The 23,660-nt window shown below is 36.4% G+C and overlaps 1 protein-coding gene and 1 long non-coding RNA gene across 6 annotated transcripts in view; both read right to left on the bottom strand.

The window, feature by feature from the left end:
- Positions 1–7,608, bottom strand: part of LOC133539883 (CUGBP Elav-like family member 3) — a 130,517-nt gene extending 122,909 nt beyond the window's left edge. For 4 of the 5 annotated variants that reach the window (XM_061882173.1, XM_061882175.1, XM_061882172.1 and 1 more), the window contains exons 1-2: positions 7,125–7,608; positions 2,232–2,383 (exon numbers count right to left, since the gene is read on the bottom strand). In XM_061882173.1, the coding sequence (XP_061738157.1) occupies positions 2,232–2,376 (145 nt within the window). In that variant the 5' untranslated portion in view covers positions 2,377–2,383; positions 7,125–7,608. The remainder of the gene's footprint in view (positions 1–2,231; positions 2,384–7,124) is intronic. The other variant, XM_061882171.1, reaches the window with a different exon arrangement.
- Positions 7,609–11,536: 3,928 nt separating this feature from the next.
- Positions 11,537–19,449, bottom strand: LOC133539462 (uncharacterized). Its single transcript, XR_009803391.1, has 2 exons — positions 19,103–19,449; positions 11,537–14,853 (listed from the first exon to the last, which is right to left on the bottom strand). It is a non-coding gene; the product is annotated as an uncharacterized LOC133539462 (long non-coding RNA).
- Between the last annotated feature and the right edge of the window lie 4,211 nt (positions 19,450–23,660).

Genomic DNA, 23,660 nt, shown 5'->3' on the forward strand with positions numbered 1-23,660 from the left:
TGGACCTGCTATCCCCGTTTAAATAAGAACATCTCATTTCAGTAGGCATTTATTAAGCAACTAACTAATGGTGAATATATTCCCTATTCTAGAGTGTTACTGAATACAATTATGATAGCAAATTCCCTTCGACATTGTCACTGAACCCCCATGTGTAAGGGATCTCTGTAGGAATGATGTTGAAACTGAAAACAATTAATTATTGAACATTTGTTCCCACATCAACTTGTTTTAGTGCCAAACTTGCATCAAATTAAATATATGTTGGATTCAAAAAGTAGAAAATAGGTTTCACATAAGTAAAAAAAGGTGTTGAGATTTTTCTTAATTCATTTAACACTGGGGCGTCAAAGTCATTTTAGATGGGGGCCACATGGAGAAATATCTACTCCCAAGTGGGCCAAAACTGGTCAAATCATGGCATGATGACCTAAAAATAAAGACAACTTCGGATTGTCTCCGTTATTTAAAGATAAAACAAGTGTCACACTGCGGTGAGGGAAGTCTTGTCTGGGTTTTTCTGTCTTGTGATTGAAATGTTTTATTTTGAAAAGCAATCCTCTTGTTTCAGATCACAGGTCCTTCCTCTCGTGTCACCAGTCTGACGTCATCCCTGACCCTTGATTGTTCCCACCTGTTTCCCATTATCCTCATATCTTATTTAAGCTCATGCCTCCTCTTGTCCTGTGCCAGATTGTCTCGTCTTACGTGCCTTTCTAGCGTCCATGCCCATGTCCATGTCTATATCCTCGTCTTGCCCTTTTTTCCTGGTTTCCCTTTTTGGATCGAGAAATCTTTTTTGCTGTAATTTTGAGTTTACTTTTTTCCTCCTTCGAGCGCCCTTTGTTATCCTTCGTCAACCCAATTGGTTAGTTTTGTGTTTTTCTAAATTCTGTTTTTTGCCTTATTGATTGAGTGATTTTTGTTTATTCATATTTAGTGTATATATATATATATATATATATAGATCCTTTTGTTTTTTCTTCCTGTTGGAGCGCTTTTAGTTATTTTACATTTATACAACTTTTTTGTTAGTTTATTCTCTTGTTAGATACTTCCTATTTTTTGGAGTGATTTTGATTGACCTTTTTCTCGGAATTGTTTTCCGCGTAATCAATTTTTATTCTTGCAAAATACTTTTTGCTCTGGAGGTAAAAAGTCATTTCAAAATAAAAGCTTTATTTTTGAACTTCCTCTCTGCATTTGGGTCCTCTCCTTATTCCAAGTCTTAACAACAAGCACGATCTGAAAATGTACAAATCATAATGTTGTTTTTTCACACGTACATGTTGCCGTTAATAGTATTCTGTCTTCATTTCTTGTTATTTATACATTCTGAATAAATGATGTGATAATGTTCATCGGTAAAACGGGTGGAATTAAGTCTGGAAGAGTTCTAAAAAGCTCTAATTGGTGTTAATTTTTAATCCATTAAATTAAAAGAATCATATCAAAATTCAATTACAGGATGTTCTGTAATCCCAGGCACACAATCCTACCGCCAAGCATGGTGGTGGTAGTTTTATGCTCTGGACCAGTTTTGCTGCCAATGGAACTGGTGCTTTACAGAGACTAAATGGGGCAATAAAAAAGGAGAATTACCTCCAAATTCTTCAGAACAAGCTAAAATCATCAGCCCGGAGGTTGGGTCTTGGGCGCAGTTGGGTGTTCCAACAGGACAATGACCCCAAACACACGTCAAAATTGGTAAAGGAATGGATAAATGAGGCTAGAAATAAGGTTTTAGAATGGCCTTCCCAAAGTCCTGACTTAAACGTGTGGACAATGCCAGAAAAATAACAAATTTAGCTGAACTGCACCAATTTTGTCAAGAGGAGTGGTCAAAAATTCAACCAGAAGCTTGTGGATGGCTACCAAAAGCACCTTATTGCAGTAAAACTTGCCAAGGGACATGTAAGCAAATATTAACATTGCTATATGTATACTTTTGACCCAGCAGATTTGCTCACATTTTCAGGACACCCATAATAAATTCATAAAAGAACCAAACTTCATGAATGTTTTTTTGTGACAAGTATGTGCTCCAATCCCTCTATCCCAAAAAAATAAGAGTTGTACAAATAATAGGAAACTCAAGACAGCCATGACATTATTTTCTTTACAAGTGTATGTAAACTTTTGACCGCGACTGTACATTAGATTTAGGTTTCGTTTTGGACAGTCACAAGCAAATGGCGTAGTCGAGTGGGTGGAATGTATTCCTTTCTTACCTTTGTGCATCCCCGTGTATTTGTCCTTTATCACCGTCAACTCGTAAATCTTGCCGAATTGCTCAAAAATGGGCTTGAGGTCTTTTTCCTCAAGGTTTCGGGGTATTTGCCCAATGAAGAGCTTGATTGCGTCAGGCTCCTTCATTGAGAGTCTGTGGACGACCAATAACACACACACACAGACACACACACACACACACACACAGACACACACAGACACACACACACACAGACACACACACACACACACACACACACACACACACACACACACACACACACACACACACACACACACACACACACACACACACACACCAGGTGCAGATGAAAAATAGATTGCAAGCCCTCTGAATTATGTTGATGTGACTAAGGAAAACTAGAAGTGGTTTCAGACGACATACAGTGCATCTGGAAAGTATTCATAGTGGTTGACTTTTCCCACATTTTCTTATGTTACAGCCTTGTTACCAAATGGAATAGAAAACATTTTTTTGTCCTCAAAATTCTACACACAATACCCCATAATGACAATGTGAAAAGTGTTGTTTTTTTAATTTAGCAAATGTTGTTAAAAATAAAAATCTAAAAAACAAACACTCATCACCAGGCCAATATCATATATACAGTGAAGCGTGGTAGTGGCAGCATCATGCTGTGGGGATGTTTTTCAGTGGCAGGAACCCTCTGAATTATGTTGAGGTGACTATGGAAGACTAGAAGTGGTTTCAGACGACATACATCGTGAAAGTATTCATAGTGCTTGACTTTTCCCACATTTTCTTATGTTACAGCCTTGTTACCAAATGGAATAAATCATTTTTTTTGTCCTCAAAATTCTACAAACAATACCCCATAATGACAATGTGAAAAGTGGGTTTTTTTGTTTTGGCAAATTTAGCTAAAAATGTAGATCTAAAAAAGAAAAACACTTATCACCAGGCCAATATTATCCATATAGTGAAGCATGGTAGTGGCAGCATCATGCTGTGGGGATGTTTTTCAGTTGCAGGAACCCTCTGAATTATGTTGTGGAAGACTAGAAGTGGTTTCAGACGACATCCAGTGCATCCGGAAAGTATTCATAGTGCTCAACTTTTCCCACATTTTATGTTACAGCCTAATTGCAAAATGGAATAAATATTTTTTGTCCTCAAAATTCTACAAACAATACCCCATAATGACAATGTGAAAAGTGTTTTTTTTTTTTAATTTGGCAAATTTAGTTAAAAATAAAAATCTAAAAAAGAAAAACACTCATCACCAGGCCAATACCATCACTGCAGTGAAGCATGGTAGTGGCAGCATCATGCTGTGGGGATGTTTTCAGTGGCAGGAACCCTCTGAATTATGTTGATGTGACTATGGAAGACTAGAAGTGGTTTCAGACGACATACAGTGCATCCGGAAAGTATTCATAGTGCTTGACCTTTCCCACATTTTATGTTACAGCCTAATTCCAAAATGGAATAAATATTTTGTTGTCCTCAAAATTCTACAAACAAAACCCCATAATGACAAAGTGAAAAGTGTTTTTTTTATTATTTGGCAAATTTAGTTAAAAATAAAAATCTGGAAAACAAACACTCATCACCAGGCCAATATCATCCATACAGTGAAGCATGGTAGTGGCGGCATCATGCTGTGGGGATGTTTTTCAGTGGCAGGAACCCTCTGAATTATGTTGAGGTGACTGTGAAAGACTAGAAGTGGTTTCAGACGACATACAGTGCATCTGGAAATTATTCATAGTGCTCGACTTTTCCCACATTTTGTTATGTTACAGCCTTATTACAAAATGGAATAAATAATTGTATTGTCCTCAAAATTCTACAAACAATACCCCATAATGACAATGTGAAAAGTATTTTGTTTTTCAATTTGGCAAATTTAGTTAAAAACAAAAATCTACAAAAGAAAAACACTAATCACCAGGCCACTACCATCACTGCAGTGAAACATGGTAGTGGCAGCATCATGCTGTGGGGATGTTTTTCAGTTGCAGGAACCCTCTGAATTATGTTGTGGAAGACTAGAAGTAGTTTCAGACGACATACAGTGCATCCGGAAAGTATTCATAGTGCTCAACTTTTCCCACATTTTATGTTACAGCCTAATTTCAAAATGGAATAAATATTTTTTGTCCTCAAAATTCTACAAACAATACCCCATAATGACAATGTGAAAAGTGTTTTAATTTGTCAAATCTAGTTAAAAAAAAAATCTAAAAAAAAAAAAACACTCATCACCAGGCCAATACCATCACTACAGGGAAGCATAGTAGTGGCAGCATCATGCTGTGGGGATGTTTTTCAGTGGCAGGAACCCTCTGAATTATGTTGATGTGACTGTGAAAGACTAGAAGTGGTTTCAGACGACATACAGTGCATCTGGAAAGTATTCATAGTGCTTGACCTTTCCCACATTTTATGTTACAGCCTAATTCCAAAATGGAATATTTTTTTGATTCTCAAAATTCTACAAACAATACCCCATAATGACAATGTGAAAAGTGTTTTAATTTGTCAAATGTAGTTAAAAAAAAAAATCTAAAAAAAAAAAAAAACACTCATCACCAGGCCAATACCATCACTACAGGGAAGCATAGTAGTGGCAGCATCATGCTGTGGGGATGTTTTTAAGTGGCAGAAAGCCTCTGAATTATGTTGATGTGACTATGGAAGACTAGAAGTGGTTTCAGACAACATACAGTGCATGTGGAAAGTATTCATAGTGCTCGACTTTTCCCACATTTTATGTTACAGCCTTATTACAAAATGGAATAAATCCTTTTTTTGTCCTCAAAATTCTACAAACAATACCCCATAATGACAATGTAAAAAGTGTTGTTTTTTTTAATTTGGCAAATTTTGTTAAAAATAAAAATCTAAAAATGAAAACACTAATCACCAGGCCAATACCATCACTGCAGTGAAACATGGTAGTGGCAGCATCATGCTGTGGGGATGTTTTTAAGTGGCAGGAACCCTCTGAATTATGTTGTGGAAGACTAGAAGTGGTTTCAGACGACATACAGTGCATCCTGAAAGTATTCCTAGTGCTTGACCTTTCCCACATTTTATGTTACAGCCTAATTGCAAAATGGAATAAATAATTTTTGTCCTCAAAATTCTACAAACAATACCCCATAATGACAATGTGAAAAGTGTTTTAATTTGTCAAATGTAGTTAAAAAAAAAAAATCTAAAAAAAAAAAAAAAAACACTCATCACCAGGCCAATACCATCACTACAGGGAAGCATAGTAGTGGCAGCATCATGCTGTGGGGATGTTTTTAAGTGGCAGAAACCCTCTGAATAATGTTTATGTGACTATGGAAGACTAGAAGTGGTTTCAGACGACATACAGTGCATCTGGAAAGTATTCATAGTGCTCAACTTTTCCCACATTTTGTTGAGTTACATCCTTATTACAAAATGGAATACACTATTTGGTTGTCCTCAAAATTCTACACACAATACCCCGTAATGATAATGTGAAAATTGTTTTATTTAATTTGGCAAATCTAGTCAAAAATAAAAATCTAAAATAAAAAACCCACTCATCACCGGGCCAATACCATCACTACAGGGAAGCATGGTAGTGGCAGCATCATGCTGTGGGGATGTTTTTCAGTGGCAGGAACCGGGATAGTAGTCAGGACAGAGGGAAAGATCATTGCAGCAATATGCAGAGACATCATGGATGAAAACCAACGCTTCCCATCCAACTTGATAGACCTCGAAAGGTGCTGCAAAGAGCAATGGGCCAAGCTTGGGGCATCGATTTAAAAAGACTCGAGGCTGTAATTGCTGCCAAAGGCGCATCAACAAAACATGTGAATACGGGAAATATGTGGGTAAATATGTCAGTAATCTTCGCTTCCATGGTGGAAAATAAAGTAAGTTTCTCACAAGCGTCATCCCATGGGGACAAGGAATAGCTAAATATGCTCAACTACACAGTGTAGAAGGATATGCTAACAGATTAACTAGAGCTTTTTAATGTAAACAAAGGGGAGGCGGACAGTAATGATAGCAAGTAAAGTATCAGTATAGGGCCGATCATTGAGATTTTCAATCCATCCATTCATTTTCTACCGCTTATTCCCTTTTGGGGTCGCGGGGCTACAATCGGGCGGAAGGCACTTACACCCTGGACAAGTCGCCACCTCATCACAGTAAGATTTTAATCAAAATTACTATTTACGGGACAGCGTGGCGAAGTTGGTAGAGTGGCGGTGCCAGTAATCTGAGGGTTAGTGGTTCAATCCCCACCTTCTACCATCCTAGTCACGACGTTGTGTCCTTGGGCAAGACACTTCACCCTTCCTCCTGATGGGTCCTGTTGAACGCCTTGCATGGCAGCTCCCGCCATCAGTGTGTGAATGTGTGTGTGAATGGGCGAATGTGGAAATACTGTCAAAGCGCTTTGGGCTCCTTAAAAAAGGGGTAGAAAAGCGCTGTACAAGTACAACCCATTTACCATATGTGAAAAATATGGACATAAAATTGGAAAACAAAAAAAAAATCACATTGTCATTTTGGGGTATTTTTTGTAGAATTTTGAGGACAAAAATGAATGTCTTCCATTTTTTTTAATAAAATGTGAATATCTTCATTATATGAATATGATATTGTTGGCGGTGGATACAAGGTAACTCACGTTTTATGAATTATGTATTTATCTCGAAAAACTATGGAGAATTGAGAAGCTTTGGAAGCCATATGTTGATCATGCGCGATTGAGATGTGTAAAAAAAAAAACACTATATTTTATCCCCGACCAAAAACATGACAGCGTGAGTCATCTTCGTCAAGTGAAGCAACGACTACTAAATAATAGACTAATATCTAGTTAGCACAAAAGAGACAAAGAGTTAGTGAGTCCTACCTGTGGTGCTGCTCGGGGCGAAGGAATCAACAGTAGACCTCTTCTCGTCTTGTAAGGTGTCAATTATGACGTTAATTGTACTACCAGCGCGCCTTTAAATCCATTTTTTTACAAGTTTAACAGCGCCAACAGCGGTCAGTCATTTGGGCAAAAAGCGACTTTTGAAGCTTTTTTTCTCCCCCTTTGACGCAATATTGTTGTTATTGTCTTTCCTTAATACAAAAATTAGGGAAAACAGCGATGGAGCTGTGTTGTGACAGACGGAGATTTAGGCTTCCATCAGCGGACCTGAGGGAACTGGCAGTCTGTTGGCACTCCCCTCTCCTCCTGGATGTGTGTGTGTGTGTGTGTGTGTGTGTGTGTGTGTGTGTGTGTGTGTGTGTGTGTGTGTGTGTGTGTGTGTGTGCGTGTGTGTGTGTGTGTGTGTGTGTGTGTGTGTGTGTGTGTGTGTGTGTGTGTCGTGTACTCCTTTGACGTCGTAAGCCGGTGTCTCCCTCCCTTGTCTATCTGGCTCCATCCCTCCAGTGGGCGGGACAGGCAGCCGCCAGGGACCGTCAATAAACTACCAGCACGAGTCATTACGAGCAATGTACACAAAGGGTGGGCGATACTGCAAATGTTGGTATCAAACAGGGACAGACTCGCCGATACTGAGACCGATACTTATAAATATATATTTTGGGGCATTTTGCCTTTAAAGCCCTACTGAAACCCACTACTACCGACCACGCAGTCTGATAGTTTATATCAATCAATCAATCAATGTTCACTTATATAGCCCTAAATCCCTAGTGTCTCAAAGGGCTGCACAAACCACTACGACATCCTCGGTAGGCCCACATAAGGGCAAGGAAAAATCACACCCAGTGGGACATCGGTGACAATAATGACCCAGTGGGACATCGGTGACAATGATGACTATGAGAACCTTGGAGAGGAGGAAAGCAATGGATGTCGAGCGGGTTTAACATGATACCGTGAAAGTTCAATCTATAATGGATCCAACACAGTCGCGAGAGTCCAGTCCAAAGCGGATCCAACACAGCAGCGAGAGTCCCGTTCACAGCGGAGCCAGCAGGAAACCATCCCAAGCGGAGGCGGATCAGCAGCGCAGAGATGTCCCCAGCCGATACACAGGCAACCAGTACATGGCCACCGATGACATGATAACATTACAACACATGCCAATACGGCCGGTTTAGTTTGCTAAATTACAATTTTAAATTTCCCGCGGGGTTTCCTGTTGAAAACGTAGCGGAATGATGACGCGTGTTTGTGACGTTATTGGTTGTACCACTTACGGCTAAAAGTCGTCTCTTCTCATCGCGCAATTACAGAGTATTTTGGACATCTGTGTTGCTGGATCTTTTGCAATTTGTTCAATTAATAATGGAGACGTCAAAGAAGAATGCTGTTGGTGGAAAGCGGCGGATTGCAGCTGCCTTTAGCACCGAGACACAGCCGGTGTTTCTTTGTTTGTTGTGAAGCTTTAACGCAGAGCGGTCAAACTAACATGTTTTTCTACGTCAACCAGCAAGTTTTTGGATGGGAAAATTATGATGTTAAGTCGGCTCTTACCGGAGACTTGAGTGGATTACGTGACCTCATCCTGCAACTCAAAAAGACAGCTGTGATCTTGGTTCCTCGGCTTCTCTCAGGGACACTGGCGTTCACCGCAGCCATCCGACTTTCAGGTATGACTTTATAATCTCACTAAAATACTATTAACACAATAAGCAGATAAGGGATTTTCCAGAATCATCCTAGTAAATGTGTCTAATCTGAAACGCTCCCACTGCCGCCGCCTGGAGCCGTCGCCTTTTTTTCTTTTCTTTAGTGCTTCACTCCAACTTTCCTCATCCACGAATCTTTCATCCTCACTCAAATTAATGGGGAAATTGTGCTTTCTAGGTCCGAATTGCTCTTACGGCTGGTGGCTCACATTATAAACAATGTGAGGATGTGAGGAGCCCTCACACCGGTGACGTCACGCGCACATCGTCTGCTACTTACGGTAGAGGCAAGGCTTTTTTATTAGCGACCAAAAGTTGCGAACTTTATCGTCGATGTTCTCTACTAAATCCTTTCAGGAAAAATATGGCAATATTGCGAAATGATCGAGTATGACACATAGAATGGACCTGCTATCCCCGTTTAAATAAGAAAATCTCATTTCAGTAGGCCTTTAATGTGGTAGTCATGGTAAATGGTAAATGGGTTATACTTGTACAGCGCTTTTCTACATTCAAGGTATATGTATGTACATATACTGTACATATATACTGTACATATACATATATCCAAATCCATCCATCCCTTTTCTACCGCTTATTCCCTTTGGGGTTGCGGGGGGCGCTGGTGCCTATCTCAGCTATAGTCGTGCGGAAGGCGGAGTCCACCCTGGACAAGTCGCCACCTCACCACAGGGCCAACACAGATGGACAGACAACATTCACACTCACATTCACACACTAGAGCCAATTTAGTGTTGCCAATCAACCTATCCCCAGGTGCATGTCTTTGGAAGTGGGAGTAAGGCGGAGTACCCAGAGGGAACCCACGCATTCACGGGGAGAACATGCAAACTCCACACAGAAAAATCCCGAGCCGGGGATCGAACCCAGGACTACTCAGGACCTTCGTATTGTGAGGCGGACGCACTAACCCCTCTTCCACCGTGAAGCCATATATACATATATATACTGTAAATATACATACATACACATACTGTATACACACACACATATATGTATGTATATATACTGTAAATATACATTTATACACATATAAAAACACACACATGTATATATACATATACATACAAAATACATACATATATACATATATATTTATACAAATATATATATATATATATATATATATACACTTATATACATATATACAAATTACATATACATATATATTTACATTTATATACATATATACATGTACATAAATACATACATACATACATTCATATACAGTTTGTACACAGTGGGGGCAAAAAAGTATTTAGTCAGCCACAGATTGTGCAAGTTCTCCCACTTAAAATGATGACAGAGGTCTGTAATTTTCATCATAGGTACACTTCAACTGTGAGAGACAGAATGTGAAAAAAAAATCCAGGAATTCACATTGTAGGAATTTTAAATGATTTATTTGTAAATTATAGTGGAAAATAAGTATTTGGTCAACCATTCAAAGCTCTCACTGATGGAAGGAAGTTTTGGCTCAAAATCTCACGATACATGGCCCATTCATTCTTTCCTTAACACGGATCAATCGTCCTGTCCCCTTAGCAGAAAAAAAAAACCAAAGCATGATGTTTCCACCCCCGTGCTTCACAGTAGGTATGGTATTCTTGGGATGCAACTCAGTATTCTTCTTCCTTCAAACACGACGAGTTGAGTTTATACCAAAAAATTGTATTTTGGTTTCATCTGACCACATGACATTCTCCCAATCCTCTGCTGTATCATCCATGTATCCATTTTGGTATAAACTCAACTCGTCGTGTTTGGAGGAAGAAGAATACTGAGTTGCATCCCAAGAACACCACTACAATCTATATATATATATATATATATATATATATATATATATATATATATATATATATATATATATATATATATATATATATATATACACTGTATATATTTTTTTCATATTAAAACATATAGAAAGTGACGACACAACATAATTTTTATTTCTAAATGAAGGACAAAACCAAGACGGTGTACGCAAACCAGGGCAAATGATTGGTGCACAATTTTGCAAAAAAAAAAAAAAAAGTGGGGGCACAGAAAAACAGACAAGCAACTATATATTTATTATCAATAGAATAATCACTTTATAGGACATGTTGAAAGACTTGGGCATTTAAAATATTCACTTTGTTATTGTTTATTCCAGAAATTGTTAAATGTTAAGTATATCAACAAGTGTCCCCTGTAAAGTACCTATAAACCCCTTTTTAATGTACAAAATGGTCCTTACAGATTACGGGACGTCGAAATGCTTTTGCTGTGAGGACCGCATACAGAAATACTGAATGAGACCTTGAAGTGATTATTAACATGTTGCAAGCCAAATTTTTCGTATACAAAAGCTGATTTCGTTAAGTGAAACCAACATTTTCACATTGTTTTAATAATTTCAAATTATATATATATATATATATATATATATATATATATATATATATATATATATATATATATATATATATATATATATATATATATATATATATATATATTACTTATTTTGTTAAACTATTTAAGTTGTGTCTTACTTTAATATATTTAATATTTTTGGTTTATATAAAGATGTTGGGCATTCAATATCTTGTTAATGTTTGGAATATCTTAATATAAGAGAACTGCCTTTATTTGTCTTTATATTTTCAATATGTACTGTGTGTGCGTGTGTGTGTGTGTGTGTGTGTGTGTGTGTGTGTGTGTGTGTGTGTGTGTGTGTGTGTGTGTGTGTGTGTGTGTGTGTGTGTGTGCAATTGCACAATAAAAACAAGGGAAATACCGAATGATGCGGCAGCTATTTTAATACATTAAAAACACTACAACCAACACATTGGAGGTTATCAACATATATCAGGGGTAGGGAACCTATGGCTCTAGAGCCAGATGTGGTTCTTTTGATGACTGCATCTGGCTCTCAGATATGTAAATCATAGCTGACATTGCTTAACGCGATAAGTAATGAATAATTCCGCTGGTAATCACAATGTTAAAAATAACGTTCAAAATATAAAACATTCTCATGCATTTTAATCCATCCATCCCTTTTCTATCGCACCTGTTCAAGAAATAACAATGTTATTAAAAATAATTAGACTTAATATACTCTAAAAATGTTGGTTTTACTTAAAAAAAACATGCATTTAGTAGTATTCAGTGTTAAAAAATATGATATGGCGCTCACGGAAATACATTTTAAAATATTCAGCTTTCATGGCTCTCTCGGCCAAAAAGGTTCCCGACCCCTGACATATATGCTCAATTATCTGAACAAAACATTAACATCTTAGCTTTGTGTTACACTGTTGGAAACAAAGGAAATTAGTGTATTTCCAATCCAACCCCCATGTGACATTTATTATTTTCTTCTTCTTATTTACTAACTTTAATATTCCGCCAACCAAAACCCTTTTTAAGGGATTTAGCCCACTTCCAGAAAACCTTGCAAGACATTTGTACACAAAACTCATCAAATATCATATCCAGTAAGATGCACAAGTCATCGGCCATTATGTCTGTTGTTTTGCAGGTCCTTTTTTTTAGGAGGTATTTTGTGTTTTCTTAGTTTTTTGTGTAATTTTCGAATCCCGGATGTGTCTATTTTGTCTGTAAAATAGCCACAAATGGACCCCCCGGATCCGTTATAAGTACTGGGCAATAAAATTAGCAAATTTTTAACAATACAGTAACTTATCACATCAAGTCTTACGTTCATACATTCTGAATAAGACATTCATGATGTGTAATCAATAACATTCAGTATCATTTCTTTGACTGAATCACATGGTTCGACTAGTGAGGTAAGCAGTCCATTTTGCATGTTGCTGCGCGTTGTAGGGCAAAAAGCTGAATAATATGGGGCGGCATAGCTCGGTTGGTAGAGCGTCCGTGCCAGCAACTTGAGGGTTGCAGGTTCGATTCCCACTTCCGCCATCCTAGTCACTGCCGTTGTGTCCTTGGGCAAGACACTTTACCCACCTGCTCCCAGTGCCACCCACACTGGTTTAAATGTAACTTAGATATTGGGTTTCACTATGTAAAGCGCTTTGAGTCACTAGAGAAAAGCGCTATATAAATATGTTTCACTTCACTTTCACTTCACTAATTAATAAGTAATTAAACAATTATCAATAGGGATACCTGCATCATTTATATTGTCTTATGGTTATATTGTTGACAATTCTATTTATAAGTCCAGTCCAAAAATATTTGATTTGATCGACAAATTACTACCACTCCCAAAAACGTATCGGCATCAGTATCCGTATCGACTTGACTGTGTGCTTGGTATCGAATCAATACCAAAATATGCAGTATCGCCCGCGTCCAGTGTTTACCTCGCCTATAGGCTTATGGGGATTTAGGGACGGCTGGCAGATGGCGGTCTTAATGTTAAAGAGCAGCTGTTCCCCGGTGACAAATAAAGGATCACCCATGGATCCGACAGAGCTGTGCCTTGGACCTGGTTCGGGTTTTAAACCCAGTGGGTCCAATGCCAAATCGTGTCTAGTGCGCATGTGCGGCGGCGGCCTCTTGCATGTGGCATCTTTGTTTACATGCAGACGTAATGCATTTTGACAAGTCCGATGGAATATTTGTGTTTTTGTACACAAAAAGATCGAATGAATCCATCACTCATTAGTCGTACATCATGACGGGGGTACGAGGTTGAAACATTTCAGCACCACGGCCAGATCCACGACCAGAACAAAAGGCGGATTTGCTTTGCTGGATGTCAGGGAGCGTCTCAAACTTCCCTGTCGACAGTAAAACGAAAAATAATATCTGCTTTTAATTTTTCAGCTCCTAGAGTAAATGTGCATGGAAGTAGAATTGTCCCTCATCAACTTATATATATGTATGCCTGTACTGGCTCACCTGCACTGGCTTCCTGTGCACTTAAGATGTGACTTTAAGGTTTTACTACTTACGTATAAAATACTACACGGTCTAGCTCCATCCTATCTTGCCGATTGTATTGCACCATATGTCCCGGCAAGAAATCTGCGTTCAAAGGACTCCGGCTTATTAGTGATTCCCAAAGCCCCCAAAAAGTCTGTGGGCTATAGAGCGTTTTCATTTCGGGCTCCAGTACTCTGGAATGCCCTCCCGGTAACAGTTCGAGATGCCACCTCAGTAGAAGCATTTAAGTCTCACCTTAAAACTCATTTGTATACTCTAGCCTTTAAATAGACTCCCTTTTTAGACCAGTTGATCTGCCGTTTCTTTTCTTTTTCTCCTATGTCCCACTCTCCCTTGTGGAGGGGGTCCGGTCCGATCCGGTGGCCATGTACTGCTCCGCCATCTCTGCGCTGCTGATCCGCCTCCGCTTGGGATGTTTTCCTGCTGGCTCCGCTGTGAACGGGACTCTCGCTGCTGTGTTGGATCTGCTTTGGACTGGACTCTTGCAACTGTGTTGGATCCATTATGGATTGAACTTTCACAGTATCATGTTAGACCCGCCCGACATCATTGCTTTCCTCCTCTCCAAGGTTCTCATAGTCATCATTGTCACCGACGTCCCACTGGGTGTGAATTTTTCCTTGCCCTTATGTGGGCCTACCGAGGATGTCGTAGTGGTTTGTGCAGCCCTTTGAGACACTAGTGATTTAGGGCTATATAAGTAAACATTGATTGATTGATTGATATATATAGACATGATATTAATACATATGCATATACTAATACATATACAAATACAAATTTGATATACATATGAATACATAATTTGTATAAATAAACGTGAATTTGTAAATATATTTTTGAGATTTGAAAATATATACAAACAAAATTGATGAATATAAAAATGTGACATACAAATAAATCAAGAATTTGTATAAATAAACATCCATCCATCCATCCATTTCCTACCGCTTGTCCCTTACGGGGTCGCGGGTGGTGCTGGAGTTTATCTCAGCTGCATTCGGGCGGGAGGCGGTTTACACCCTGGACAGGTCACCATCTCATCACTGGGCCAACACAGATAGACAAACAACATTAATAAATACAAATAAAATTGATAAATATAAAAATGTGCCATACAAATTAATCAAGAATTAGTATGAATAAACATGTATTTGTAAATATATATTTTGAGATTTGAATAGAAATATGCTTTATTTTGTATTTGTATTGAATTTGCGTATGTTGATCACTTTTTTGCTTTTGTGTCGATGAGACATTCCTCCCACAAACCAGATGCACAAATACAGTAAATGTGGAGTGACACACTCCCCTGAACAACCAGCAGAGGGCACCACAGCCAGAGCGGTCTGGGTCACAGAGCATTACATGTTATATATACAAAATGCACAAAAACAATTCACGTCTTTAGGATAGGAGGATAGGATAGGTCTTTATTGTCATCGCACAAGTACAACAAATCTTTACAGAGAGAATGCACAACGGGCCTAAGCTTGCTAATGTTAGCGTTGTATTAGATAATGCTAATTCATCCAGTTAATCTGAAAGACCATGATAGCTACTTATTTTATTGTATCAATGCCGTTTAATGACCTTGTCCCGATGTAGATACTGACCTCTTAGCAGTGCAATGTGTGTCAAATCATCATCATATATCAATCATCATACGACCCTCCCTAGTGTGCCTCTGATTGGCTCGCCAGTGTCTGACCATGTCTATGACCGAACCCCCTATGGCTGCAGTGCCCTCTGCTGGTTGTTCAGAGGAGCATGTAGGTCACATTTATTTGTGCATCTGGTTTGTGGGAGGAATGTCTCATCGACACAAAAGCAAAAAAAAAGCGATCCACATATGCAAATTCAATACAAATACAAAATCAAGCATATTTACAGTATATCAAAATCTCAAAAATATATTTAAAAATACGCATTTATTTATACAAATTATATATTTATTTGTAAATCACATTTGTATTTGTATATTTATTAATACCATATTTCCTTGAATTGCTGCCAGGGCGCTAATTAATTTAAAACCTCTTCTTACTCCTGCGCTTACTAAAGGCATGCGGTAAAAGTAAGCATGCGCTAATTATTTTAAAACCTCTTCTCACTCCTGCACTTACCAAAGGCATGCAGTAAAAAATTGAGTGTGATGTAAGCTTGGATCTTAAATCCTACTGAATAGCTCTTAATCTTCTTCCCTTTATGCGATTTTAAAATTACCGGTATTGAAATCAGCCTCCTCCATCTTGAAAATGATGACAGGGGAAGTGTCACTCGTGACGTCACGAGATTGACCCGGCAGTAATTCAAGGCAGGCGCATACTATATGCCCTGCGGCAATTCAAGGAAATACGGTATATGCTTATGTATTAATAGCATATTGATATATATAAGTTGATGTGAGACAATTCTACTTCCATAAATGTGAGCTCATGTTCAAACAGACGGAATAGAAATTGAAAAAAGTAATGAAATCAAATTTCTAGGTGTCATGATTGATGATAAATTTAATAGGAAATCTCATGTCAAAAATATACAACACAAAGTAGCAAGAAACACGTAAAAAATGAATAAAGCAAAACATGTTCCAGACCAAAAATCACTTTATTTACTCTACTGCTCGCTAGTGTTACCATATCTGAGATATTTTGTAGAAATATGGGGGAATAACTACAAAACTACACCTCATTCATTAACAGTGTTACAACAAAGATCAGTTAGAATAATACATCATGTTGGATATATCCATCCATCCATTTTCTACCGCTTATTCCCTTTCGGGGTCGCGGGGGGCGCTGGCGCCTATCTCAGCTACAATCGGGCGGAAGGCAGGGTACACCCTGGACAAGTCGCCACCTCATCGCAGGGCCAACACAGATAGACAGACAACATTCACACTCACATTCACACACTAGGGCCAATTTAGTGTTGCCAATCAACCTATCCCCAGGTGCATGTCTTTGGAAGTGGGAGGAAGCCGGAGTACCCGGAGGGAACCCACGCATTCACGGGGAGAACATGCAAACTCCACACAGAAAGAACCCGAGCCTGGATTTGAACCCAGGACTACAGGAACTTCGTATTGTGAGGCAGACGCACTAACCCCTCTGCCACCGTGAAGCGATGTTGGATATAGAGAACATACAAACCCTTTATTTATTGAATCAAAAAAAAAAAATGTTGGATATAGAGAACATACAAACCGTTTATTTATTGAATCAAAAATAGTGAAATTCCACAACATAGCACATTTGCAAACAGTCAAAATGATGAACAAAGCAAACTATTACCTGCTACCCAAGAATATACAACAAGTCTTCTCAACAAAAGAGGAGAAATATAATTTTAGAGAAAAATATCATTTAAAACATTTGTACGCACGTACAACACTTAACACCTTCAGTATGTGGAATTAAATAATGAAATAGATTAAGCAAAGAAATGAAACAATGTACCAATATGATCCACTTTAAGACACTCTATAAACTTAAAGTGTTTACAAAGTACAAAGAAGAAAAACCATGATAAATATTCAGAATTTATCTAATGCATCCATTCATTTTCAAGATAATCTTACAGATAATCATATGAAATATAACTTACTTCACCAATTATTATTTATTTTTATTTTTTTTATTGTGATTACTTATGGAGTATATCGTGAATAAATTGAGAACAGGAAGGGAACAAAAGTTTTAGCAACTGCTTTGTAAAGGAAAAGGGGTAGGATTAAATAAGCTGTGCTTCTTCCTACTCCTTTTCGAACATGTTGAATAGAGAAACTGGAAATTGTGATGCATCATGTTGTAAATCAACTCAAATGTCATTATTCAAATAAATATAAAATAAACACTAAAATTAAGACTAACATGTTTAGACCAACAACATTTTTGTTAACAATATAAATACAATACAGTAGTTTTTTTTAACAGAATAAAATCAATAGGTCAAAATAGGTGAATAAAGAGGAAAAACTACAACATAAACTACTCCCTTTACAGCAGGGGTGTCAAACGTACGGCCCGAAGGCCGGATCAGGCCCGCTAACAGGTTTTATTCGGACCAGTTTGCTAAGTATAAAAATGAACCTGAAATTTTTTAATGAAAGAAACAGCTGTTCTAAATGTGTCCATTGGATGTCGAAATAGTCATTATTTGTATCTTTGTAGATGATGCAACATATGTACAAAATAAACCACATGATGTTAGATCAAAATACATAAATAATAACTTGTAATTTGATTTTGATATAATATTTTTATATTTTGATGGATTGAAAATGAACACCAATGAGTTGACTGATGAACATTATCACATAATTGATTCAGAAAGTATAAATAACATATAAAGACAGAAAACTATTACCCGCAACATGTAAGTTTAAAAAACCCCCCAACAACCTTATGATTTGTACAATTTCAGAATGTGCTTGTTCTATTTTTAAACAAAGAAAACAATCTGAAGACGTCTTGACAAAAAATTGACAAAAAAATCCATGTTATAATGAATTATTTTCTAACTCCAATTAGTCAGATATTTCACTTTAAAATGTTTTATGTGGTGAATATTGCACATATTGAGTAGGTGCCATATAAAAACAAAGTTTTCTTCGACAAAACAGCATAAAACAAACAAAATAATAGTTTAAACGTAAAATTGACAGATATATCTGAAGTTCATCTCGTAACGTAAGTGTTGAAAGTAAAAAAAAAAAAAAACTAATAAAAATGGATCACTTTATGAGTGGGGAACGTTTTGGATCCCAAATATATTTAGTGGTATTTTAATTATCTTTTATCTGTGATTACTCAAAAATATTAAAGAATTAAATTCATTGGTTGATCTTTTAGGGCTCTAATGACTAAATACTGCATATTTCAGTTTTACTATGAAAAACAAAGTTGTTTTTGACAGAAAAGCCAAAAAACCTTTAAAAAAAAAAAAGTTGATATTGAGATTTACTGTAAGCGTTAATTAAAAAATAACAAAAAAAAAATTGAATTATTTTTAACATTTGAATAACTAAGGCCCTTTATGGTCCCTGGAAACCCTATAGGTAAAAAAAAAAAAAAAAAAAAAATTGTTAAGGTTTGAAAATGAAAAAAATCGAAATGGCCCCCGCATGCTTTAATTTTTCCATGTGTGCCCCTCAGTGGAAAAACTTTGGACACCCCTGCCCTAAACACACAAAAACATCAATTTCACTTTGTATTAAAATGCTGACCGATTATGACGCAATAAGATGAAGGCTGGAAAGAGACGCGCCGCCATTGTGTCAAACACACACACCTGCATCAGTGAAGCGGTTCCCCCAAAAGGTTCCCATCACGTGTGACACTTCAAAGCGGAGCCTGCGGGCCTCTGAAGGATGAAACCAGGAGGGAAGGCAAGCTGATGAAACAGGAAAGAAGTATTCAGCAGGATCAAATGGAGCGATGCCAGACAGAATCAAGCTGATATTATTCCTCACCTACAAGTCCGATTTGTTCTTTATGAAGGCACTAAGTTCTTACTGACAAAGCGTGCGGAGTGTTATCATTCTTTTTGCAGCACATTAAGACATCCAAATTAACCTTCAAACAATACCAAGAATGATTATCCGACATTTCCTCTCTATCCCAACCCAATTGGTGGAGACAGACGGCCACCCCGCAGAGTTCTGTTTGAGGTTCCTTTCCCGAGGTTTTTTTTTCCCCGCCTCTGTCGCCAAGTGCTTGGTCATGCGGGGTTCATGGCGTTATTGAAATAAGATTGACTTGGACCTTAGAATCCTAATGGAGGACTTAGTGCAGGGTTTGCTGTGTTCTACTGCAAATCTTCATCTGAATGCATTCTGTCATTATCAAAGTACATTTTTCTATTTCATCTGATCGCAATTTGGAACTAATCAAAAATTCCTTTATTTTTTTTTTTTGAATACACTTTTTTCTAGAATAGAGTAGAATGGACTTTATTGTCATTATATTTGCATATAACGATATTAAAGACTCCATCTGAAGGTGCGGTAGTGGGAAAAAATATGGGGTGAAATAAACAATACAATAAGTAATAAAGGAAAAAACTAACAATTGAAATAAACAGACTAGTATCCAATAACAAATAATAAGCAATCCTGTACAATATACAAAACAATATTGTCTGTTATATTCTAATAAATATGATTCAAAAGATTAATTTAAAGTATTTCGGACAATGTAAAAATATTTGCCTCTCCCCAATTCTCCAAATTGGACATCATGAAATATAATCCACACGAAACCTCTGCTCCGAACAGGCGAACTAACCTCCCCCGACCTCAGAGGACAAAGTTACGAACAATGGGAGACTGGGCTTTCTGCTCCGCCGCTTCCAGTATGTGGGACGCTCTACCTGACCACCTGAGGGCACCACAGACTGTGGATGCTTATTAAAAAAAGGCTTAAAAACCCTTCTTTAAAAAAAAAAAAAAAAGAAGCCTTTTTTTTTTCTGATATATGCATACTAGTTTTAGCTATTAGCCTGTTCTAGTTTTTATTTTTATTTATTATCTTTCTATTTTTCTTTTTTTAAAATACACTGTAGAACTTTGAGGTTGTTTACTCAATGTAAAGTGCTTTTTACAAATACAATCTATTATTATTATAATTAATTTCAAATCCTTAAAAATGATATATATATATAACCTTCCGCCCGATTGTAGCTGAGATAGGCGCCAGCGCCCCCCGCGACCCCAAAAGGGAATAAGCGGTAGAAAATGGATGGATGGATATATATATCATTTTTAAGGATTTGAAATAATATATAATATAATATAAATAATTATAATAATATAAACATTTATATATATATAATTTTAAGGATTTAAAATAATATATAATATAAATAAATATAATAATATAATATTAAAAAAAAAAAAAATATATATATATAATTTTTAAGAATTTGAAATGAATTATAATAATAATAGATTGTGTTTGTAAAAAGCACTTTACATTTAGTAAACAACCACAAAGTGCTACAGTGTATTTTAAAAAAAGAAAAATAGAAAGATAATAAATAAAAATAAAAACTAGAACAGGCTAATAGCGAGAACTAATATGCATATATCAACAACAACAACAAAAAAAGGCTTCTTTTTTTCTGTCTTGATTGGATTATCCAGAGAATAATGCTCGATACCGTGGTAGAGCGCAATATGTATGTGTGGGAAAAATCACAAGACTACTTCATCTCTACAGAACTGTTTCATGAGGGGTTCCCTCTGATGATTGAGGGAACCCCTCATGAAACAGTTCTGTAGAGATGAAGTAGTCTTGTGATTTTTCCCACACATACATACGTATGTGTATATATATATATATATATATATATATATATATATATATATATATATATATATATATATATATATATATATATATATATATATATACTTATATACATATATAAACAGTACGGGCCAAAAGTTGGGCCAAACCTTCTCATTTCAATGCATTTTCTTTATTTTCATGGCTATTTACATTGTAGATTGTCACTGAAGGCATCAAAACTATGAATGGACACATGTGGCGTTATGTACTTAACAGAAAAAAGGTGAAATAACTGAAAACATGTTTTAGATACGAGTTTCTTCAAAATAGCCACCCTTTGCTCTGATTACTGCTTCTCACACTCTTGGCATTCTCTCGATGAGCTTCAAGAGGTAGTCACCTGAAATGGTTTTCACTTCACAGGTGTCGTAGTTTTGATGCCTTCAGTGACTATCTACAATGTAAATAGTCATGAAAATAAATAAAAGGCATTGAAATGAGAAGGTGTCCAAATTTTTTGCCAGTATTGTATATATATATATATATATATATATATATATGTACAGTATATATATACACATAGTTGTAAATAGTTATCCTAAGTACACTTTTAAATTTTTCAAAGAAAAAAAAAAGTTATCTTTGGTTACCGTTTTCTTTACTCTGTCCCAAGACGCTGACACGTTACCCCCTTTGAAAAATGTGGAATATATCTCAAGTCTCAGTAGTCTACAAGAAAGTTGCATCAGTCAGATTCTTTACAAGCAAAGTGAAGGCAAGATTTTTACTAATTTATTTTTCCAATATATTGAGTAGGTTTTTGTTATTGTTACAAAATACATGTGAAATGTTAATATCAATATATTACAATACAATAACATGTATACATTTTTCATATAAATATATTTACACAAATACAATTGCATGATATTAATAATGTATTAATTAAACTATTATTCTAATTCATAAAAAGTCTCCACCAAGTTATGTAACCTGAATATTATTTATTTTGTGCTATTAGTATACATTACATAGGGCTTTATTGTATGTATTTTTCAATTTTTTATGTTAAAAAGTCGCTCATTATTTTCAATCAAAATCATATTTTGCTTAGGAACCTTGTTCAAAATTGGCCAAAACACATCATGGGTTTGCATGATATAAAGTTAAAACAAGAAAATTTAAATTGTATTTTGAGTTACAACAAGCAAACGGCACCAATTCAGGGAAATGGCCATTATACACATTTTAATTTGTGCTGTCAAACGATAATATTTTTGTTTTAATTAGATTAATCTGACTTCTGCATTTTGATTAATCACGATTAATCTTAGTAAATGACTTGCTAGCATAATTTTAATTAACTTAAAAAAAATTGTGAGAATGTCATATGGGAACATTTTTTTCCAAAATTTTACTTCAATGCACGTAATTTATTTGTTCAAAACTTGCTCACAGGTTAATCTAAAATGCCGTCTGGGTGTATTATGAAGTGAAAATTTTTAGCAATGACACCAATAGATGTCTCCTCACTCATCTTTGCACTGGCGTGTGCATCCACACTTAAGGTAAAGTAGCATGTGCTGCAAATATTAAATGCAAGATTAATCGAATGCAATGTAATCACATTCATTGAAAGGTTGACTTAGTTTTAATATATTTTTGAATGAATCCAAACAGTCATCTCCAACCCTTGGGAGAAAAATATTAAATCACCAGACTTGGAGAATGTTCATTTTAGTTGTTAAATTTTAAAGGGGGAAAAAAGATAACAGACATGGCACAAAACTATAACTTTTTGGTTTTCAGAAAAACTCAAATAAATCAAGAATAATTGTAGTAGTAAGTAACCGTTTCATTTCTAGATCAATCAGAATTGAAAAAATATGGAATCACCAGCGAACAGCTGTATCAAAATAAATATCTATGTTTAAAAATTTGTGTTTACACCTTGGAGAGCTGTTGCACCAGGTGGATTGACATGAATCATGGCTCCAACACAAGATATGTCAATTGAAACAAAGGAGAGGATTATCAAACCTCTTCAAGAAGATCGATCAGCATGGAAATTTGCAAAATATATTAATTGTTCTCAGTCAGCTGTCTAAAATCCGGACCAAGTACAAACAACGTTGTAAAAGGCAAGCAAACTGGTAGACTGAGGAAAACATCAAAGCATCAAGATTGGAAACTAAAAGAAGTATGTCTTGAAGACAGAAAACACACAGCAAAACAAATGAAAAAAAACTGGACGGAAACTGGACTCAACTGTAAGAAATCGCCGATAGAAAATGGGATTTAAATATAGGAAAGCTAAATAAAAATGTAGAAAGCAAACTGTCGAACAGTTTTAGAACAACATTTCTCAACAAGCTATTGCAAGGAATTTAGGGATTTTACCATCTACGGTCCGTAAAATCATCAAAAAGTTCAGAGAATCTGGAGAAATCACTGCACGTAAGCGATGATATTACGGACTTTTGATCCCTCAGGCGGTACTGCATCAAAGGATATCACCACATGGGCTCAGGAACACTTCATAAAACCACTGTCAGTAA

The sequence above is a fragment of the Nerophis ophidion genome, linkage group LG21 (assembly GCF_033978795.1).
Source record: "Nerophis ophidion isolate RoL-2023_Sa linkage group LG21, RoL_Noph_v1.0, whole genome shotgun sequence".
In the NCBI taxonomy this organism is placed as follows: Eukaryota; Metazoa; Chordata; class Actinopteri; order Syngnathiformes; family Syngnathidae; genus Nerophis; species Nerophis ophidion.